This window comes from Platalea leucorodia (assembly GCF_965183815.1).
Source record: "Platalea leucorodia genome assembly, chromosome: 12".
In the NCBI taxonomy this organism is placed as follows: Eukaryota; Metazoa; Chordata; class Aves; order Pelecaniformes; family Threskiornithidae; genus Platalea; species Platalea leucorodia.
The window spans coordinates 7,508,689-7,530,454 of NC_138834.1; the positions used below are offsets into that span (position 1 = coordinate 7,508,689).

Genomic DNA, 21,766 nt, shown 5'->3' on the forward strand with positions numbered 1-21,766 from the left:
CCTTCTTTACATCATCCTCAGCATCAATTTGAATAATAATGTAGGCCCTTAAACAGCATTCCTTTCAGTGGCAATGTTTTTTAAACAGGGATCGCTGTTATGTACTCTGAAAGTATCTGTGATTGTACAATTAGTACAAGCAGCAAGGTATGCAGTAGATGCAAGTTAATGAAGGAGTCCAGCAGCACCAGGACCGGAGTACACCGGGTACGCGACAGGAGAAATTTTCTGCAGAGCATTGCTTTGCACGTAACTCTGCCCAATTACTGGTATGTTCATGTACTTCCATGAATCTGTGTCGGGGCAGTTCCTCTGCTACTTAAAACCAGCCCGATTCCACGGAAATTACTGGAATTATTTTAGGCGGCTAGAAACCTTATAAGCACTGCAAAAAAAAAAAAAAAATCTGCATATTATGGATTTATTAAGTATCCAGTTTAACAAGGCAGATGTTTTGCTTAACGGGAAGCATCGCAATCCCCACGCTCGAGGTGTGCAATCCTGTCACAGCGACTTGCACAAGGGCCGGACGGGGTTGTCACCCCTCCTGAGCCGGCTGCCCGGGAGCGGGGCTCTGCTCCGGCATCCCCGCGCCCAGCTCCGCGCCGAGGCCCAGCGGGTCGGACGTCCGTCACCGGCGGAGACCCCGGAGCTGCTCCGCGCCACGCAACGCCGGGGAGCCGGGCTCGCACAGCCCTGGCGGTGCCGGGGCGGGGGGCAAGAGGGAGCCGCGGGGCCTCTCGCTCCGGCAGCTCCCGCGGCGGCGGCGGCGGCTCCTCCACAGGCCGCCGCCGGTTTGTCCCGGCGGTTCCAGGGGCGGCTGAGGGGGCGCAGCGGCCCCTCAGCGCCGGGGACAGCCTCGGAGCCAGGCGTCCGGTTCCCCCCGCGCCCCGGTCCCTTTCTCAGCCTGTTCCTCTCCCCTGGCTCTACCCCCTCGACGCCGGCGACGGGACCCGGGCGCCCGGGCCGCCGCTGCCGCCCGCCGTCCCCTCGCGGCGCCCGCCGTCCCCTCACGGCGCCCGTCCCGCGCGCCGGCCCCTCCCCCCCCGGCCCCGCGCGCGCGGGCTGCCGGCGGCGGCGCGGGGCGCCTGCGCAGTGCGCGGGCCCCGGCGGGCGGGCGGAGCCGAAGCCGCGCCGAGCCCAGCCGAGCCGCGCCGCGCCGCGCCGAGCGCAGGGAGCATTGTGCGGGCGGGCGGGCGGGCTGAGGACGGACGGGCGGACCGACGGACGCACGCACGCCGCGAGCAGCGCCGAATTCCCCGCTGAGGCCGCCGCCGCCGCCCCCCCCCCCCAGCAGCTATGTCGGGCCGGTCGGTGCGGGCCGAGACCCGGAGCCGGGCGAAGGACGATATCAAACGGGTGATGGCGGCCATCGAGAAAGTGCGCAAATGGTGAGCGGGCCGCGCCGCGCCGGGACCCCGCGCCCACCGCCGCCCTCCCTCGCCCCCCCGCCGCCCCCCCGCCCTCCGCGCCGTCCCCTCACGGGGCCGGAGCCCGCCGGGCGGCCGCGGGGGGCGGGGAGCCGGCGGCACCCAGAAGCCATTTCGCTCCAGCGAGTCACATGAAGGCGGCGGCGGCGTGTGAGGACGGGAGGCGGCTCCATTGTGCGGCCGAGCCCCCTCCCCGCCGACCCCCGCCGCTCCCCGCCGTCCCCCGGCCCCCCGTACCGCGGATCCCGGGCGGCGACGGGGGCGGGCGGCGACGGGGGCGGGCGGCGGGTCGGGCCCGGCTCCTCCCGCCGCCGTCCCCTACAAAGGGCCCCGAGGAGCGGGCCTGGGGGGGCTGCGCCGCCGGGTCTGTGTAGAACTAGAACTCCAAGAAGTATTTAAAAAAAAAAAAAAAAAGCATTAAAAACACCCCTGTGAAGCGCCCAAGAGTTTATTTTTTTTTTATTATTACACACGTATTTATTCTACCTTTCAGGTTCCCGAGGTGTGCACGTAAGGGCAGCAAACCCGAGCGGGATCCTCTCCCACAAATGCTCCGGCGGGTGTAAATCCCGAGCCGAGCGGGAGAGAGCGCGTAATTGCCGCTGGAATTTGTTTTAAATTATATAATTAAAGGTTGTACCCCTAGCGAAATAATTCCCTTTTGTTAGGCCTTAAACGTGTTTTGGCATTCTCCCGCTTTTGTCTTTTTCTGCTTTTGTTAGGAAAATCAACGTGAGGTGTTTAAACAATACAGTAAAACAGTCACTGCAAGGTTCTGCGCGGTCGGTCCGGGGTTCTTGGGTGGGATAAAGAGCAGTGCCAGCGTGACTCGAGAGGGAATCTCTTTCTTCCAGCAAGTTGACTGACTGTTCAGTAGTCTTTGTGCATGTATCTTAAAATACTTCCTTTCTTTCAACGTTTGAAATCCATGGGGAAGTCCCTTGGGTTAGTATTAATCTGCATAACTCAGCTTTTTTGAACCTGGTAAAATAAGGGGGCACTTTTATTGCAGTCCACAGCTCACGCTTCGCTTTCGTTGAAAGAAAAGCGGACTACAGAATTAAACGTGTGTTATTCGGGTGAAACGGATTGTTGCGTTTTAAATGGCCTCGAGCAGATGAATGGGCCCGTTGGCTTGAGCCGGACAAAGAATCGGGACGTGTGTCCAATAACGCAGGGCACGAGATGGGGATTTCAAAGAATCCGGCCATTGTGTAGGGAGCCGGAGCAGCCCGAGCACCACAGTTCGGTTGGTTTCAGGAACTCTCTTCTACTCCGGTGGTGTTTTTAAGTGCTGTTTGCTGACTGGTGGGCCAGCTTTGAAGGGTCGGAACAATGTATAGCGATGTGACAGGACTTTTGTTTAAACAGGAGCCTTGTTGGATGTGTGGGACTATTTTGTCTGTAGGTATTTCATTCATGAGCACAGCATACTTCCTTTGAATCCTCGTTTGCAGATTTCATAGAGGAGTAGAGGCAGAAGCTTGGTCATTCAACAAAATGTCTAATTTTTTTTTTTTTCTTGGCAAGGGCTCTCTGCCATCATGTCAGTTGCTATGGCTTCCTCTATAAAACAGAAATCTTACAGTATAAATAGATTTTGTATGTTTTAACCCTCGTGAGAGACAACTTGCTTTAAAGTGTTCCTGTACAGGATCATGCAATGTTTCTTTTGATTATTGTCAGAAGTATTCATATGGCTTTTTGTGTGTGCATCTCACAAGTATTTACATAAACCATTTTTCTTGTTTGTAAAGGAATCACAATTTGAACATGAATCTCATGATTCCCCCCTACTTGCAGTCAAGTACAGTGGGAAATTAGCAAGAGAGATTCTGTGTTTTGTGGTCTAAATGTTTTGAGAAGACTTGGCTTGTTAAATTGAACTTTACACGCTAGCGATTCCTGCATCTTCAGAAGAGTCACATAGGCAATTTCCAAGTGTGCAGTTTCATTTGCATAATAGGAGCAATTTGTTGCCATCCACAGCTCTTCTGTGGAAATGCAGCCGCTGAAGATTAAAATACCTTGCATCCAACATTTCGTAGAACAGAGTTTTCTGAGACTCGTGTGCTCGGAGCGCTGCGTGCCGAGGAGGAGTAGAGAGGCAGACCGAGCTACGAACTCTTCTGAGCGGACAGTGGCTCTGGTGCGTGCTGACCAAAGCTTTATCGGTCTGGGAAGGTGTGCGGCAGCCTTGCTGTGCAATATTACCGAATGCCTGTACTGCCACGGCTGTGAACGTGCCTCTTGGAAAGCAGTTTCCATCAGTGCAGACTTTGTTCCTTAGAAAGTATGTGTTCTTTCTTAGACAGTGAGCCCTTTGATGCAGGTACCCTATCTTTATGTGTGTTTGTAGAGCGCCTAGCACTTCTGGTGTTACTGGAACTTAGTAGTAAACAGTGAAGTTGTTACGTTTTTATCTTGAGATTAATGTAACCGTACCTCCTTTGTTTAAACTGCTCTCATGAATGAGCATCTATTTTAGAAAACACATAGCACGTGTCTTACGGAATACATGGTTGTGTCGTATTTGTATGGCAAAAACGTTAAATTTCCATGGCTAAGAGGGTAGTTCTTTTTTTTAACAGTACTTAACATTTTTTCTTTCAGTCTATTTAAAAAAATGCTCTGAGATAAATTTATCTCAATGAATTGTGAAAGGTACAGGGTTGTTTTTTGTCTTTAAAGAGTGATGGGTATGTGTAGCTTCTAAATGGGTTCTCAAGGAGAGAGAGGCAAAAACTATTGTGCCCTCAATCGGCATTAGAAAAATAATGGAAACACTCTTCTTTTATAAAAGTTTGATTTATTAAGTGAAAGAAAATGCATCCATTTACTAAAAGACAAGTAATGGGCAGGAGGCGAGCATAAGTGGTAGGGCGTCTTGGGAGGCAGTGAAATAATTTGCACGGGTACGTAGCACCGCTGAGCTTTTGGACAACTCTGCGACTGTTTAAGGATGGAGCTATGGTGTGGTTGGCAGAGATGGGTACCCTGATTTAGAGAATGCCCCAGGAATGAGGAAATCCCATTGCGTTGCCTTGTCTTTGAATTGCAGTATCTTTGCAGAAGTCGTTTGACCTTTTTCTGACCCATCGAAGCTGCAATCAAAGAATAGTGATAGCACCTTACGAAGAAGAGGTGCTGAATATTTATTATGGCAGGGAATTGGCTGTAGAGCCAGACGTGACTTGGGATGTAGCTTAATACAAAGCACGCTGTGTAAAAGTGGAGGAGCAAAGTCACAACGGGCAGCGAGATCATGTTACCTGGTGCCGTTGGTGGGGATCGCTAGCTGTGGCTAGTTAGAGTAGGATTTCTAGACAACGCTGCTGTAGCTTTTCTGTTCACTGTCTCCATTCGGACTTGCTAAAATATTTTTGTGTGGTATGTAATGCTCTGAGATTGAGCTTCTACAGGTTTTGCTGCTCGTGCTTCCTTCTTAAAAGAGGCTTTCGCTCTGAAAAGTAGTTATGACATAGAACTACTTAACACGATGTCTTTGGAAAAGACTGTTTGCTACTACCAGATTGCCACCCTAGTTTAGTCTGGCTATGTTGGCTGTGTTTGGTTTCCTGCTAAGATTGTAGTTCATGTAGTGGCAGTTGAGGTAAAAATACCCCATGTATGTGCAGGAACTGTACTGAAGTACTGTAGTGGCTCAAACACGCTGTTATCATGCTTGAATTATGATACATTTTTTCTGGCTCATGATTATTTCTTTTTGAGCCAGGATATGCTCTCTGACTTCAGTGGAAGTTGGATGTATGCTAAAGGTAGAGTTTTGTCACGCATAAGCCATGCTTCCCTTTACTGTAAGAAGAGGTGCTTATTGCAACGCGGAACATAGCAGAACCTTCTGAAAAACATGCTGGCCTGTGTAAGTTAAAGGGGGCTCTTATAATGCACCATATTTAGATAAACTCGGAGAGAAGGTGTCCGTAACCATTAGTCTTTGTCCACTCATGCTGCGTGGTATTTTAGTGTATTTGCAGCGTGGTCAAGAAACACCATGTATATTTGGAGCTACTTCACCTTAGTCGCTAGGCAAATATCTACATAGCAATAGGCATGCTCTGACAAGCAAGCCTACGTTTAAAAACAAAAATCTTTTTTTTTTTTTTTTTTTGTGCATCTTACAGCACCTTTTGTGTATAATAATGGCATTTTCTTTCCCATTCCCCTCTCTCCTTTGCTTGATCCCACAGGGAGGTCATAATTCTGTGATTTTCACCAAACTCTGTTGCAATGCAAGTGAGTGTGATGTGATAAATTCAGCATTATGACGTCACTTCGTGATCATCAACAGAAGACGGGGTATGTGGGAGCAAATCCTTGTGTAAATACAGATCACTATGATAAATGATAGTCACAGTAAAAAGCCAAACAAGTGTGAAAGCCTTTTCTTGAATGATAATATATTGGCAGTAAAGGCTTTCTGCTTCTGTGCCATCAAATGTTTCTAGCACTCATTGCTGCTGCAGAAGCTGCCTTGACACTTTATGTATAAGTGTAATATACACTGTTGTGTTTGCTCACCGGTATATTACTTTTATACATGGAATTTGGTATTCATCTTTGGAGCTTTAGTGTTAATATACAAAATATAAATATATTTAAGAGTCTTGGGCTATTTAGAATGGGGAATTGAGTATATAATTATGTAAGTTCTAGGATATTAGTATGCCTCAGGCATAAGCACTAAAGAAGTGTTGATACCAATGCTTACCCTACGTATCCTTGACTGTCCTTTAAATGCTGTGCAGATACGGTTCAGAATTTAACAATGCTTCAACACAGTTTCAGATAAATGTGAGGGTTTGTTTCTGTTGCATTGATTAGTTTCTAAATTTACTATAGCTAAAATATTTTTCAGTGTGGAAGATTAAAAGAAAAAATATTATTGTATATATTTTAAGTTTTGCCATTTTCCAGTGCTGTTACTCCTGAGTCATTCATGGAGGAACAGGAGAGGTATGAAACCAGAAAAAATGGTTTTTTTGTAAAGCTATGGAGTTTGTCAGCTAGACATGGGCAAGTAAAGTTGATAATTGCCATATTTGTAGCCTGATAAACTCTCAGGTTGGTGGTGTTCCATCAACGACCTTTTCTAGTCCACCAGTCAGTATAGAGATCAACCTATATAGTATAACAGGGGACATAACAGTATAACATAATAAAAAATATGGCCTAGTGCTTAACAAAGGAGGAATAGTTATGGGGGTAGAATTCTGGTCAGGGTCTAAGGACGAGTGGGTTCAGCAGCAGATCCATTTTACAGACAGGAAAACAGGTGGAGAAACTACTTAAGGTTTCACAGTGGAATGGGCACAAGAGTTCATTAATTCCTTGTTCCTACCCAGGCATTTGGTCAGTGAGAATATTTTGTAGATTGTGCAGCACTTAGTAAGCTTATTGTTATGGGCAGCATCAGTAAATTGTCAATTCTAACTAAATGAAAAGGAAAGTCCCTGATCAGCAGGTTGGGATGGTTGGTGTCTTTGCACAAAAGATAAAAAGTGAGTTCAGAGTAGAGCTGGTTTTGGGGGTTTGGGGTTTTTTTTGTTTGGTTTGGTTTTTGGGTTTTGTTTTGAAATGGGAAGGCAGTAATTATTACAGATACTACTCAAAGCTTTATTTGCCATAAACATCTTAAATCCTGAAGTTATTTTGCCCTGTTGATCTTAAACGCCTGAAAGACATTACATTTCTTTGTTAACAAATTTGTGTTTATGCTGCCAATGATTTTATTAAGTTTTAGGGGAGGTTGTCTTCTTTTTTCTTATTAATATTTTTATGGTCTTAAACCTTCAATACTGTAAATGCTTACACATGTAAAATATTTGAATAATAGCAGTGTGATGTTGGGTTTTCTTTTTAGCCATAAGTGTTTGCAGGACTGGGATGTTGGTGTACTTCCATCACAAAATATCCTTATGCCCGTTGTTTGAATTATTGTGTATTGAATTCAGTAAAAAAATCCCTATAGCTGAGGGTTGTCAAAACTTAAAGTGGTACTTAAGAAGCTCAAAAGAATTAAAATGTCAGGGCTAACTTTAATACTAGAAGGAAAAAGTTACTAATATAGGTTTCCTCCTGTGTTCTACAGTCTGTCCAGTGAAGATGCTGTGTGAGGCTGCTTTGAGATGCTAACAGGTATCTTGAACTTTTGGTTTTCCAGTGCAGCATCTCTAAGTAATATTTTGCTGTAGGAAAAGACTAAAATCTTGGGGTTTTTTTTAAAGCATTTATTCACCTCTCCCTACACCCAAAACACAGCCCCAGCTGGTTTTATTCCCATAATTTCAAAGGTTTTCCTAAGTAGAAATAAGTTTAGTTTGTCTTGTATCCTTAAAAAAAAATATATATATATCATGATCATCTCTTCACAATTAAGTATGCTCTCATTATTGACATGACCTCATCTCCACTGTCATTTTTATCACATCTAGCAGTAGAGCTCCAAATTAGCGTAAAATTGGGTTTTGACATACTTTACCCATCTAACGTACCCAAATGGATGTATCTAAACACATTGAGGAAAAACTGTGCTCCAGGAAGAGCAGTGGGAAAGAAATGAATCTGGAATGTTTTTGTACTTTAATGAAAATATCCTTGTGGACTGATCTAAAATTTACCAAATTGTAATATATAGCTTTTTTTTTTTTTTTTTTTTTAAAAAAAACAGGAAAGTGTCTCCTCTAAAGGGAAAACAAATAAGATTGGCTTTAGTAGCTAAAACAAATAGTCAGGAGGATGTTTGTGGCATTTGTACAATGTGGCTGCTTTTGATTCTGGAAGCCCTTTCTAAAAATGGAGCTATCACATATATATTTGGAGTCACATCCAGCTTCTCCCATCCTGCAAAGAACATTTTAAAAAAATTTTTTAAATCTATAACTGGATCCCAAATCTATTACTTAAATGTGTTTTTTTAAAAAAAATGCTTGAGATCTCATGCCAAATTAATTTCAGATGTTCCTGAATATTTAATGGAATTGGTCTTTGTTGTTAACTTTTAATCGATCCATTTGCAGAGCTATATTACAAACCCAGGAACCAGCAGTGGTAATCTGTGACCTGAAAACTGATCACAGAAATGTGATGAAATTTCTCTGGCATTGTGGACCTTTAATATTCTGATGTAAAGAGCTCAAGGAATTCATCCCTTAACTAAGCGTTCAGCATCCTTCCCGTCTCCGCACTCTGTGGCTGCGTGACCCCCTAACGTAGTGATGCCCTCCAGCCAGATTTCCTTCACAATTTGTCAATGTCACGACTTCACGGCTGGCTGGCAGGGGTCTGCACAGAGTGCTGTAGGTTATGCTTTTTCCCTCTCCGATAGCCTTCTCAGCCTTCGCTGTCCAAGAGAGCTAGGCTCTCCAGAGTCTGAATTCTGCATCACAGCACATATTGCTACCAATAAGGCTGTTGGTTCTAAGGCTAGAATTTCAGAGCTGTCTGACAGGAGTGTTGAGTGAATGTTAAATTGCTAGCAGCAAATTTCTACCCAGAAATAAACCTCAGATGGTCAAAATGCATTTAGATTTCTAATACCATTAAACAGCTTCATGACAATCAAACCACACTGGTCGGTCTAAAACCTCTTCTGCTCTCTAGAAACTTAAGTGGAAATTGTAGGCATTAAATCTGCATTTTCAATAGCTGTTCTTCTTAGCCGTATCTTTAATCCAGATCTTATTACTGCTACTGCAGTTACTCACCTAGTCAAGTAACAGCCCTGAGAAATCTGGAGGGTAGCAGTGCTCTAACAAGTTTGCGAAATGCAAAGAACAATTTGCACAATGCAGTACTAAAGACGATGTAATAGAATCATCCTACTTAATAGCCTATTTAAATCCTTGACAACTTACAATAGTAGATCACTTTCTTTTGAATCCGAAGTTTAACTTTAACTTCTCCTGCATTGTAATTTTGTAGGGAGAAGAAGTGGGTGACAGTTGGCGACACATCCCTAAGGATTTACAAATGGGTACCAGTAACAGAGCCTAAAGTCGATGATGTAAGTATCCTGCAGATGTCTTGCTTTTTTCAACATGTAGACACTCATGTTTAGGGAAAGTCGAAAGAAATATGCTCGCTATTCTTTGAGCCTTTAAACTAAGACTGGTGTGGGTCTTGCAAGCATTTGAATAGAAGAGCTCTAGGGAAATGCAGATCTCTACAGAAAGTGATTTTGATGGTTCAGTGGGTGGCAGTCTTCCCGCAGTCAACTTGGATCAGTTCTCAGATAACTTAAACGTTCGGCTTGAAACTGATTTTTGAAACCTTTCTCTAACGTAATAATTGGGAGGTGGGGAGGGAAGGCTAAGACGTTGATTACTCTTCCCCTCTTTCTGCCTGATGCTTTAAAGGAGAGTAGCTGGTTTGGAACTGTGCGGAGAATGTATTCTATCTGTGCATCACTGCTGTTTTGCTCAAAAATAGGTGAAAAACACTGAAATAAGGGTAGGAAAATCCTGTGGAACTGAGATCACTTGTATTAAGATGTCCAGCCCAAGCAATACAGCAGACATGCTTCTCTTGTAATGTGTGTTTTCTCTTGATAAATGTTTTGTGCGTGCATCATGTTTATGTTCTTAGTGTGCGCTGTTCATGTGCCGTGATACAATCACGTGGCATAAAAATAAGTGTAAAAATCAAAGTTGATAGGGTTTACAAATTGCTTTTCAAAATTAACATTGCTCTCATTTTATAAATTGATATATTGTTATAGAGAGAAAACTAATCCATGGTACCACAGCAAATTAATGATACAATAGAATATATATCCTAAGTTTGGTGTTCCTTCCTTGGGCTGTCATGTGCTTTTACTTTATTTGAAATATGAGTTAAGACCTGTCTGGAAGAAAACTGTTAATAAATGTGTGAAATGATGATTTTTCAGACAAGACAGTGTCATGATTTTGTCTTAGTCAGGGTCCAAATTCAAGACCTATTTTTGATGAGCGTTGTTTTAACTGAGTTTGTTTCTTTCTGTACCTTTGGTTGTACCACAGATTTCTTTGACTCAGAGTTGTGGTAAGCCTCTTGCGTTCTTCCAGTGCTTGAGCAGCATCTCTGTGAAGTAACCCCTTGTGAACTGGGAAGCCTTTCCTGGTTTCTTTGCAGAATCTTGTTCATTCTTTCTAGTTGTCAAATGTTTGGTCTTGATTTTATTATTTGTAATACATAGGGGGGGAAAAGCTGTGCTAGCTCTGTGAGAGAGAGGGTGATTTAGGATATTTAGGCTCATGGCTTCTGAAGACTGTTTTCCCACAGTTAAGGTATGCCCGCATGATGGGTACCATGGAACTTTGAAACAGAATTTCTAGTGAGTTTCTGGATAAATTTTCAAGGTGACTGGTACCTGAAGTCAGATTCTCTGTTAAGAAGAACGAGTTTATATAACGGTCTCTATGCGCAGAATTTAATTGTATTTTTTGAGCCATCATCTTTACATTTAGGCTCCAGATTTGCTGAAATTGGGACACTTTTTCAAGACCAGTTACTTCAGTGTCCTACAGTCACGTTCTGTTCATTACAAGTAGAGGCCATTGTACAGCTGCAGTTGTTGCAGGCTTGATGTCATCAGGTTTCTGTCTTTTTGCTCTGGAAGTTCTCACAATTAAAACAAGTGCATATATTTAAAAAATAAATATCAGGTAGGAGTCATCTTAGATATTTAATTTTGTTGTGGACATCCTTTTATATCCGATTTCATCTACCTGTGAAGGAGCAGACAGTATACTTGCTTTTTACTAGAATAGAAGAACGGGATCTTTTTTACTGCTTTGTGTTTCAAAGGGAAGCTGTCTTTGATTTTAGTGAACACAGATTAGATTACTTCCCCCCCTCACATGTTGTTCCTAAGACACTTTGACATTTCTTTGAACTAGAATTAGCTAGGCTCTTTCCTCCTACTAGTTTTGGAAGGGTGTTATAGAACCTCACCGCCTTGATGGTTAAACCTTTTTAAAAAAATACTTTTCAGCCTAAATTGGTGGCAGTCATTTTTCAATATTTCCCTTGTGGCAAAAGTGTCCTTTTTACCTTGAAACAAACCAAACCAAACCAAACCTGAGAGAGATTATGTCCCCTCTGAACTTTCATTTTGCAAAGGTAAAGAAGTCCACGTGCTTTCACCTCTGTTTCACATATTAGGGAATAAAATCTGGCTTCTCTGAAGTAAAAATACAATTTAAAAATAAGCCTAATAATCTATTTAAAATAGAGGGAGAAGTCCTCCCAGATATCACTTGTTGAATTTCTTCTGCAGTCTTAGACAATATTTGATTGTGGTTTTAGTTCCTTCCCTCGTTGGAGGACACTGTCTTATCCGAATGGATGGGTTGCCGAGCATTCTTCCTAGAGTCAGGCTTTTAATTGTCTTCTCAGCAGGCACGCAGGATCCTCCAAAAGCAGTGCAGCTGGCTCTTTCTCCTATGAGACTGATTACGTCACCTCTTAATTGAAAATGCTGCATCCCTTAGCAGACGCAGATTTTCCACGTGATGGATGCCACTGTCTCTTCCTTTGTTTTAATGCTTGCAGTCCATACTGTTGTTCGGTCATGAGCATGTTGTGACCTATTGTTCATGTAGGACTGTCTTGCTTATGCTCTTTGTTTTAGGCCAATCTGATTTTTCTTAATCCATCTTTTAGTTTTAATGAAGAAACAGCATTAGTTGTAGAGAAGGAGGAGGTCTCTGCAGTGTTGGTCATTGAGAAAGAGGTAAAAAGCTGTCTCTTCAGTGTTAAAATTCTAGCTCTGTTATCATTCCTGTTCTGCATGCATGCATATTGTCTAGGTGTATTCTACAAGCTTTCTGATATGAAAGGGAGAATGTGCTGAGTTTTGTAGCAGTGTGTTGATATGCATAAACCATACCGTGAGCAGAGTTACGAGCTCAGGAATCAGGTGGTTTCATGAATCTTAGCCCTGCCTCTGATCAGCGATGTTCTTCCCTTTTGCTGGCGTAGCAGAGATTCTTTTGACCTTGCTTTTGTAGCTCTTTGGACAAAGTTAGCAGCCAGCACCTCCCAAGTTCTCCGACTCAGTTTCAGCAAGCCATTCGATCATTGTGCCTCAGATTCCCTGTTTGTAGAATGAGGGGTATTATTGAGAACTTTAGTACTTTTCACAAAAATTGTGCAGTTGATTGAAGATGGAAAACATGTTTAAGTCCTAACCTTTACTAGAATTTCTGGATAAAAACTTATATATCATAGTGTATTGTGTCATGAAGAATACAATTAGAAAAACAGCCCTGCGGTTATTGGGACTAATGTGTTATTGATAATGTCAGTTGTTATTACGTTGGCTTTATTTCTCAGTTGAAGTTAAGAGAGATGCTTGCAGAAGTAATGGGTGGGCAGGGGTTTATATTGCAACATGGATTTCTCTTCATGGTGATAGTCTCATTTGTTTGTGGTACCTTTTGTTTTTCAGAAAAATAAGAATAAGAAAAAAGGAAAAGATGAAAAATGTGGCTCTGAAGTGACCACTCCAGAGAACAGCTCCTCTCCAGGGATGATGGACATGCATGGTGAGTGGGAGAAGGTCAGCCCTAATCACCCTATTACGCTGCTATGAAAGTATAACCTAACAGTGTCAAATTCTCTGTTGCTCAGATGTATGCACAACATGATTGAGTCAAAGTGAAAACAGCATCAGATACTCATTTGGTACCTTGGACTTCTCTTCCGTGGATGTACTAACAGTTCTTTAAATGCCATTTTTATTTGGGCTGTGTGTGTGGGGAAAAAAAACTGTCAGTAGAGCTAAATATGAAAATAAAATAGAAATTGCTACCATTCAAAATACTACACTCGGGTGAAGTAGTAATTCTGTCGAGTTTGTTGCTTGAAGAACCAAAAGACCCCCGAAGCCTCAGTGGCACCTACTATAATATATGCAGGTTTTGTACTTTTTACCTTTATAGGCGAGCCAGGTCAAAAAGAATTCTGTAAGAGCCAGGAGAGCAAGCTCTTGTTCTGTGGTGTTTTCCTTCTGCTTCAGCCTGATGAAATTAACTGATGAAGAAAACTTTCTTTTTTTGCTTTCCAGTCAGGCACTATTAGGTCAATTTCTTTATTTATTTAGAAGTGTGAGCTCTTGAGTCTTAACCTGATATTTATTACAGAGGAGCTTGCACAGCTCAGCTCTGTTTCAATTTTTTACCTTGTAGGTGTTTGGAAAACAGTCATGGCTGAGAATGCAGCACTGATGAGCTGATAAGAGGGGATCACTTTTTAGTGGGTTGCAAATTTTTCATTTCAGTTTTATTTGCATTTGTATTGTCTCCTGGTTGGTTTTTGCAGTGTTCACAGTGAGTATGGTCTGGAAATTAAAGGATTGAGCAGGATTTTCATGGATCTGGATTAATTTTTCTTTTGTTTCAAGCTTCTTAGCTTTTGCCTTGGTCAGATCATTTAATTTTCTTAAGTCTTTTTTCTCTCATCCATGAGGTTAATATACTACTTGCTTTTTTATCATATATCACTTGTGTTTTTAAGCCATACTGTACAATTTCATGATAAACTTAATCTGATCTGACTTCAAGCTGCTCTGAAAAGAGATGGTCCCGTCACCAGCTATGTGTTTCTGAAGTCCTTTGGATGTTAGGATTGTACAGATGCAGAAGGAGGTGGATTGACTTAGCATGCTAGTAATTTAACTAATAATGTTTTGCTGGGTTAGTTTTCTTTAGGAAGCGGGAGCTTCCCTCTTGGTTACCCATGGTTGTTAGACTGGCTTAAAGATTACATGAACTTGCCCCCCACTGCTATCCACAAAGTATTAGCTGAGATACTTGAACGCTGTCATTGGTTTTCACAGGAAGAGGGTACAGGCAGAACATTTCCTGTTAACTACAGAGACACGATCTGTGCGCAGAAACTTCCTGTGATCCAAGTTTTTGGAGGCTAGAGAATATTCTGGACAATTATCACTTAGAAACTATTGATATTGGGACTGGATGTTACATTTTACCTTGATGGGGTTTTGTTGTTTTGGTTTGGTTTTGGTTTTTGGTTTTGTTTTTTAACCTTCAAGACACACTTCAAAAACTGTGTGTTCATCTGAACATTGTAGTGGTGGGTATTTGTAAATCTGCAGCATGAACACATAATTAGCCCTGTGTTAGATGAACTATAAAACGAGACTGTCACTGCAATTGATCTGTTTTACTCATATTACGAAATTGGGGGTTCTTTTGGAACAGATCTGAGTAAAACACTCTTGGTTTTATTGTATAATATTAGTTAGAGCACCTATTTTGAAGTTTTCTGATTTTTTAGTAACTGCTAGAAAACTCTTGTATTATAGCATAGGTTGGAAGAGCAAAAATTGTTGTGGTGTGGGAAAAAGTTAGATGTAGCATTAGTCTAAATGCTTGGACTTCATCCCAAACAAGCTAGACTATATCATGTGTTATCAGGGAATAATACAGGAAAAGTATGGAAAAATTAAGGTGTGCTTTTTATCTTGTCAAATTAGACTTTCTTGTTTTTAACTCTTTTGTTAACAGATGACAATAGCAACCAGAGTTCAATAGCTGATGCTTCTCCAATAAAACAAGAAAACAGTAGTAATTCAAGTCCAGCACCAGAACAGAACTTGGCAACACAAGCAGACGGCACTGAAGTAAAGTCTGATGAAACTCAGACAGAAGCAAAGGAGCAGCCTGGTTCAGAAGGTGAGCTGAAAAGACCATCTTCAAAGCCAAACAAAAAAATGTTACCCTTTAGTGTATCATTTATTTGCTTATCCATTTTAAGAACTGAATAATAACAATTTGAAAGAAATGGTTTCTGAATTATGTGAAAATGGGCCATAATCTCTCTGGCCTACCGGTCATCCTTCCATACAACTGGAAAGGTCAGATTGACATTCAGGGACTTTTCAGAGAGGAAACAAATTACTTGGTTTATTGTTCTCATAATCTCAGTCTTGAAAGAAGTAGTAATTTTAAATCATCTTTAAAATGGCTGCTACCATGTAATCACAGAAATCCTGGAAAGTATTACTTTTGTAGATCCGTGAAGGTTCGTTATCTAGTGTGAAAGTCACATAGAGGTGAGATGCTTTGAAATTATTTTTTTAATTGTGTAAACTTTAATGTAAGCTTTCTTTTTTCTTAACCCTGCTAGTTATCTGTTAAAAAGTTAGCTCTCAATTCTGTCCTAATTTTCTAAAAGGGTTACAATGTTGTACTGCAGTTGTGCACAGATTAAAAATACATGTGGGTTAAGAGATTGTTCTGAACCTCACGCTTTAAATGGTGTTTTGGGTAATTGAAACATGCTCTGTATTTATATTCGGAAGATAACTTTCTTCGTCCTATTATAACAGATAAAAGATGTCCTTAACACCATTCTAATGATTTGGTTGTGGAATTCTTCCCATAGCAAAGCAATTAAATTATGCCCTCCTGATATAGTTCTTAGCTCAGTAGATCCACTAACCAATTTAAATTTAGAGCTTTTATCTCGGTAATAGCAGAATGGTTAAGTATGTTAAATGTTGTCATTGTTAATTGGGGCTAAAATTTGACAACTGAACGGTCACCAAATTGAAATAAATCAGAAAGCCATATCCTTCAGAGAAAATGTCAACTGGCATATTTGGTCACAGTAAACGGTAAGGATTTACTCCTAGGTCTGATATTGTCTGAACCTGCTTGTGTGAAGTTGTTACATAGCATACATGCTCCTCTGACTAAATTTAGGTTCAGGGAAAATCATACCAAGTTCTCTGGAGTAGTTCCAGAGCTAGTTACTGTAAAATGAAAGGGAGAAGTAATGGCAAAAAATACCCGTTATTAATGTGGTTTTTTTCTATTGGTTATGTGCCGTGTTTAAAAATTTATTAAATAATGATTTATCTACTGAAGTGTTGTGATCACTCAAACACCTGGAATTGTGACATTATTCAACTGGATAGGGATAATGACCTTGTACGTCTATCTCATGCTACTACACTGAAATCAGGGAGGTTCCTTAAAGCTAGGGGACAGCTTGGGTGGTCAGAAATGCCTAATGTGGACTTCTCAAAGAGAGCAGGTGCATTCAAAACATTTTGCTGTGTAAACAAGTCATTGCAGGCATAGGAAGAGCTTGGAGCTTGGCAGTTTAAAAATACAGATTCCCTTGCCCAAAGTCCCGCAACAGCGTGAGTGATAGCTGTCAGTAGCAGCTGGAAGAGAACGCAGCAGCTATGAGCTGTCGGTTGTGGAACTTGCTCTTCGGTGTGTTTTTGTCACGGGGAGGTGCGCACATCACAGAGTGCTCCTTAGCTCGAGTTGCAGTGTATGCTCAGACACACACGACAGAAACTGAAATCCCTTCTGACCCCTGGGACTTGTTTCTTTATCAGTATGAACATGTTTTTCTGGTGAAACATGGAAAGGAAGATGATTCTGTCCAAGTTTGCTGAATATGATCTTTGAGACTGCTCATCATAGGCGTTACTTTATGTGGAGTTCAGTCAGAGAAACTTTCAGAAATGCTTGTGATGCTTTTTATACAGTACACCACAAAAATATCCATTACTCACTGGTTATGTCATCTTCGTTAACCAAAGTTGTCCAAAAAGTTTTTTGATCTTGCATTTCTCTTCATCTAGAATAAATGTATATGTTTCTTGGGTGAGGGACCTGTGGAGGGATCACTTCATAAAACTTGACTCCATGCATACTTCTGAGAATTCATTCAAGTCAAAAAGGATTTTTAAATGAGGTGAAGGAAAGAATGGGTTCCAGTCCTTACACTGTTCTTGATGTGGGTACTGAAAGAAATACAACTGAACTTCTGCAGTCAAAGGGGTTTGGTTTTGGTTTTTTGTTGTTCTTGTTGTTGAGTCTCTGCTTCTGGACATACTATGTTAAACTTCCAGGGATCTTTAACCTGTAAAGACATTTTAAGTGTCCCTGTCCCCTCTTCGAGTGAATAAGTGCTTTAACCCCGAGTCCTCTGTAAGTCTTGCTTTGAGAGAGAAGGGTTCAAAAAAAAAGAAAACAAAAACCAAACATGCAAATCGGAAGCAGGTAAGAGCTATAACAAGCTGGAAGACTTCTCCATAAGTATACACCAGAATTAAAAATTCTACAACCTTAGTGGTTAAGCTAGCTAGCTAGCTAGCTGAATTTCTAAATTTTATCTTAAAAGTCGTATCAAGCAAAAAAGTGGATTTTAAATATATGGCCGAATTTTGATTCAGATAACTTTATTCTCTATCCTTAGCTACACAGTTTTAGATCCATTAGTTATCACAATTCAGCCCTTTTTGTAGCTGCCTTTTGCTTCTGGTTTGAACCAAGTTTCCTTGCGGTCAGTCCCGTTGCAAAGTTTATGTTGAAACTTGTTTGTGAATAGCCTTGACATCGTCCTGTGTTAAAGGGTGTGCAGGAGCTTAGCTCCCTCTAGGGACTGATTCCAGCAATGGTGTACTGCCGGCAGCGTGAAGGCGAAGGTCTTCTGGCAGGAGCCAGTGGTTGTGGTCCTGGAGTTTGAGCTTAATTCATTATATTCATACAGTTGTTATGTATGTTATCATTAATGGTTACACCTGGGTGAAATTTATGCGTTTGTGATGCTGCTAATGAGAAGACATCCTAAAAGCTCCTGCTGAATGCTTTCATTTGTTTGTTTACAATTATTTCTTGAAATTTCAGATACCTCTGATGAACAGAATTCACAGTCTTCAATGGAAAATTCCATGAATAGTTCAGAGAAAGCAGAAATTCAGTCCTCTGGAGAAAATGATATAATTACAGAGGCATCTAAAAACTCTCAGGTAACTTTAAGTGCAGAAGCCCAATTACTTGGAATTTGGAAAAGAGTATTTTTACCAAAAAGCAAATGTAAGGAGGCCAGTTGTGTATTTCGACTAATTTCCAAAGGCGAGGACAGTCAAGCAGCTGTACAGTATTAAATGTATCTGGTTTTGTGGTTAATTTGATTGGCTTCTTGCATTTCACATAACCTGAACAGTAAGGCTAGATTGGTCTGATTTACTTTTCAGTTTCCTAAACCAGTCTGTGTTAGTTTTGTAAGGGAATATTAAAATTTAATGTTAATAAATTGCTCGGACCTAACCTACTGGACAGGCCCCTTTGAGGACCATCCAGAAGTAAAATAACTTCTATAAAAGTAAATGCATATAGCAGTAGGAAAGTTAATTTTTGTAGATTTCAGTGGACAGGATGTTTGGATTTTTACTCACTGGTATACTGAAAAATTCTGAGCGAGTGGGAGAAAGAAGTTACTCTTGCAGTTGTCCCCCTCACACCGAGGTCCTCAGGCCAAGCACTGCTCAGTCCATCGGTTTTCCTTGTGGGTGGTTGGCTTGTTTCAGTGCACACTTGGCGCTTTCCAAACCTCGCGTGTTCTGTCCCGTAGAGATTGCTCTGGCTACAGCAGGAGAAAATTCGTGTGCACTTGGTGTGGGTTGTGCTCGAGTGTGGAGCTGAGGGAAGTCTGGTTATAACCATGCGTCAAGGCTGTTGCCTGTGTTTTTTAGCCCGGAACGAGAATTTTGCCCTTTTTCAGTAGAAGCCAAGTGTAGAGATGTTTAGGTAAGATGTAAGTAGAGGAGTGATTTCAGGAAGCAAATGCGCTTGATCATGTCATTCTCATTTTTATTTTACAAATGAGACACCAGGGAATTTGTTCATGCTTTTTGTTTGATGTTTATGGCATCTGAAATTCAGTGCAATGATAACGTGGTTGTTTTTCTTTTTCCCCTCGTTAAGGACTCTGAAGGAGTGCCACCTTCTAAAAAGATGAAAGTAGAGGCTTCCCAACAAAATGTTGAAGAGATTTAGACTATAGATTTTTCTGGTCAGTTTTTATGTAAGGTACATCAGTGGGCTTAATTCTAGAACAACCTTACTTAAGCATCTTCTCTTGGATGAGGACAGAACTCCTAACTTTTCAAGTTACCAAGCAAAAATCCAAGAAAGCCTAACAAAGGTTTAACTTCTCAGACACTGAAAACTTTTTCCTGTGAAACAAACATTGAGAACTTTTAAGTTACTGTCTCTGAAATGGTTGGAGTAAACAACTCAGGAGGGGTCTACGCACTGTTTCTAAAGTCAAAATTACAATTATGTTGCTGCTGTATTTTTTTTTTTTTCATTTCTCTATTTAACATTGTAAGATATTTAAGGATGGTACAGGTCAGGTATTAGCTTTCATGTGAAGTTCATTGTTCTGGCGTGATGTCTGCTTTTGTTTTGTGCCTTGTGTTCTGAAAACAGTGCTAACTTTTAAAAGTTGGTTTGCAACTGTCTCCTTTGCAAAGTGGCCTATGTTTGTATAATGCCATGTAGTAAGGCTTTTTTTTTTTTTTTTTTCTCCTTCCAATTTTTTCTTCTTTTTTGTTTGGGGTTTTTGTTTTGTTACTGATTTTTAAATCCCTGGTGCTTAAATTTTTAACAAATACGGATCAGGAAGCCATTTTCACTCTTGGAGTCCAAGGAGAAAAAGGAGCTTGATATTTTATTTTAGCAGCTATAGTGGAGATCTTTTATTGAATGCATGGCATTCGCAACTGTAAATTTGGTCTTCTAAATACTTAACTTCATCAGAAGTTAACATGATCTGTCTACCATTTATAGTCCAGATCTGAATATATACTATAACACAGCAGTTAAAATACTTACGTATTAGGTCCAGATCTCTGTACTGGGTACAACTTGCTTTACAGAAAAGTTCCACTATGTACATAAATAGGATCAAAGGGATTGATGCACAGTGAATTTATTTTCGATTGGTCTTTTTTGATACCATGTTTTCACTGAACTGGATTTCATTGTACTGTTTCTTTATAAGATGTTTACTTCTCTGTTCCACGTTAATACTGTATTTGGGATTTCTTTTTCTCTTTCAGCAAGTCTTGTAAATAAGCCTTGTTGTTTCCGTAGTCCCTACGTCATCGTTAAAAATTTTCCTTCTTTTTCAATTATGTTGAAGTGTGCTTATGCTAAACTTGATTGAAAGGCACTAGGTAGGTGCAACTCCCTTCAAATTCGTGGCACGTAGAAGCGCAGAACCACCTGCATCAGGTCACAAGGGCCCGATCCCACAGCGGGCTTTGTACTTCCAGGGTGAGCTCCCAGTTACAACGACCTGGTGTCGGTGGGCACCGCTTGTTTCTCACTTCAGTACACACACGCGCGCGGGTACGTACGTATGTATGTACATACGTATGGCGGGGTCGGGCCCTTAGTCTGTCCTCACTTGGTGTGGGAGATAGAACTTGTAATTTAAAATATGATCTCACAGCTATGAAAATGGTTGCATATAGTTTGTAAGCTAAGAACTGTAAATACTTTTTTAAATGAAAAAAATTGCTTCCAGTTGATACATTTTCATAATTAGCTCTTCATTAAGCTTATTTATTTCTGAATTCTCCAATAGTGAAAATGGCTTGCACTTCGACTACTGCATTGCGTTCGCAATTACCACTTTATTATGAAAACCAGTGGGGAAGTGGGGGGAGGGAATAGAGGGAGGGCGGAGTGGGGAGCCAATACTGACCTTCCATAAGATGTTTGTAGGATTGAACTCCAAATACCATATGACACTCAGTTTCGGAACTTTTCCTTTATGTTGAAATAAAATTTTTTGGATTTTAACTGAATAAAATTTGATTGCAAATCATTCATTAAAACAGTGTGCTCCCTAATAAGTTTTTGGGATTTCTGGTCTGATCATGAAGTCCATTAACATTCTGAAAATAAGGAAATGAGGAGCCAAAAACTATATTTGCACAATATATGCAATGAAACGGTAGAATTCTCTCTTGAATTGTGTGTATGCCTAAAATGTGGATAACTGGTCAATGACGATTGATTTGTATGTATATTACATTCAGATTTAAGTGATATTTTGTGAGAAGTTCTATTGATATATTAAATGGGCAAATCTAGAAAGATTCAAACTTAAAAATATTTTTGATTTACTAACTTTTTGTTGTTTTTGATGCTAAAACAAAACAAATCTGATGCCACCTTTGACAAGTAGTCATGTTTACTAATCCCTATCTTCAGGTGCATCGCAGCAAGTTTTTAATTTTAATTTTGTAGACGTTTCCAAGGGAGTAAATAGACTTTTCGTTTAGAAACTAATTCCTGTACTTTAGGAAGAAATAAAATATATAAATAGCACTAAAAATACCTCAAATTTTTCATTAGATAGAAGCATTTATTGGCATTATTGACATCAACAGGTTTAATTATAAACTTCCTTTTCTCTCCTATGGCTTCTGCTCAGAACTGTTCATTGTTCTGTGGCTTACAAGACAAGGCATCATAACCATATTCCTA

At 41.0% G+C, this 21,766-nt stretch overlaps 1 protein-coding gene across 3 annotated transcripts; it reads left to right on the forward strand.

Annotated features, from left to right (window-relative positions):
• Positions 1 to 1,211: 1,211 nt before the first annotated feature.
• Positions 1,212 to 20,920, forward strand: BCL7A (BAF chromatin remodeling complex subunit BCL7A). Of its 3 annotated transcripts, none has more exons than XM_082324944.1 (6): positions 1,212 to 1,391; positions 9,375 to 9,456; positions 12,886 to 12,982; positions 14,966 to 15,133; positions 18,110 to 18,231; positions 19,190 to 20,920. In XM_082324944.1, the coding sequence occupies exons 1-6, from the start codon at positions 1,300 to 1,302 to the stop codon at positions 19,259 to 19,261; spliced, it is 633 nt and encodes a 210-aa protein (XP_082181070.1). In that variant the 5' UTR covers positions 1,212 to 1,299; the 3' UTR covers positions 19,262 to 20,920. The 3 variants fall into 3 exon arrangements, with proteins under 3 accessions (XP_082181070.1, XP_082181068.1, XP_082181069.1); XM_082324943.1 differs by adding an exon at positions 5,642 to 5,750 and having other exon boundaries at positions 1,304 to 1,391; positions 18,110 to 20,920; XM_082324942.1 differs by having other exon boundaries at positions 18,110 to 20,920.
• Positions 20,921 to 21,766: the final 846 nt, after the last annotated feature.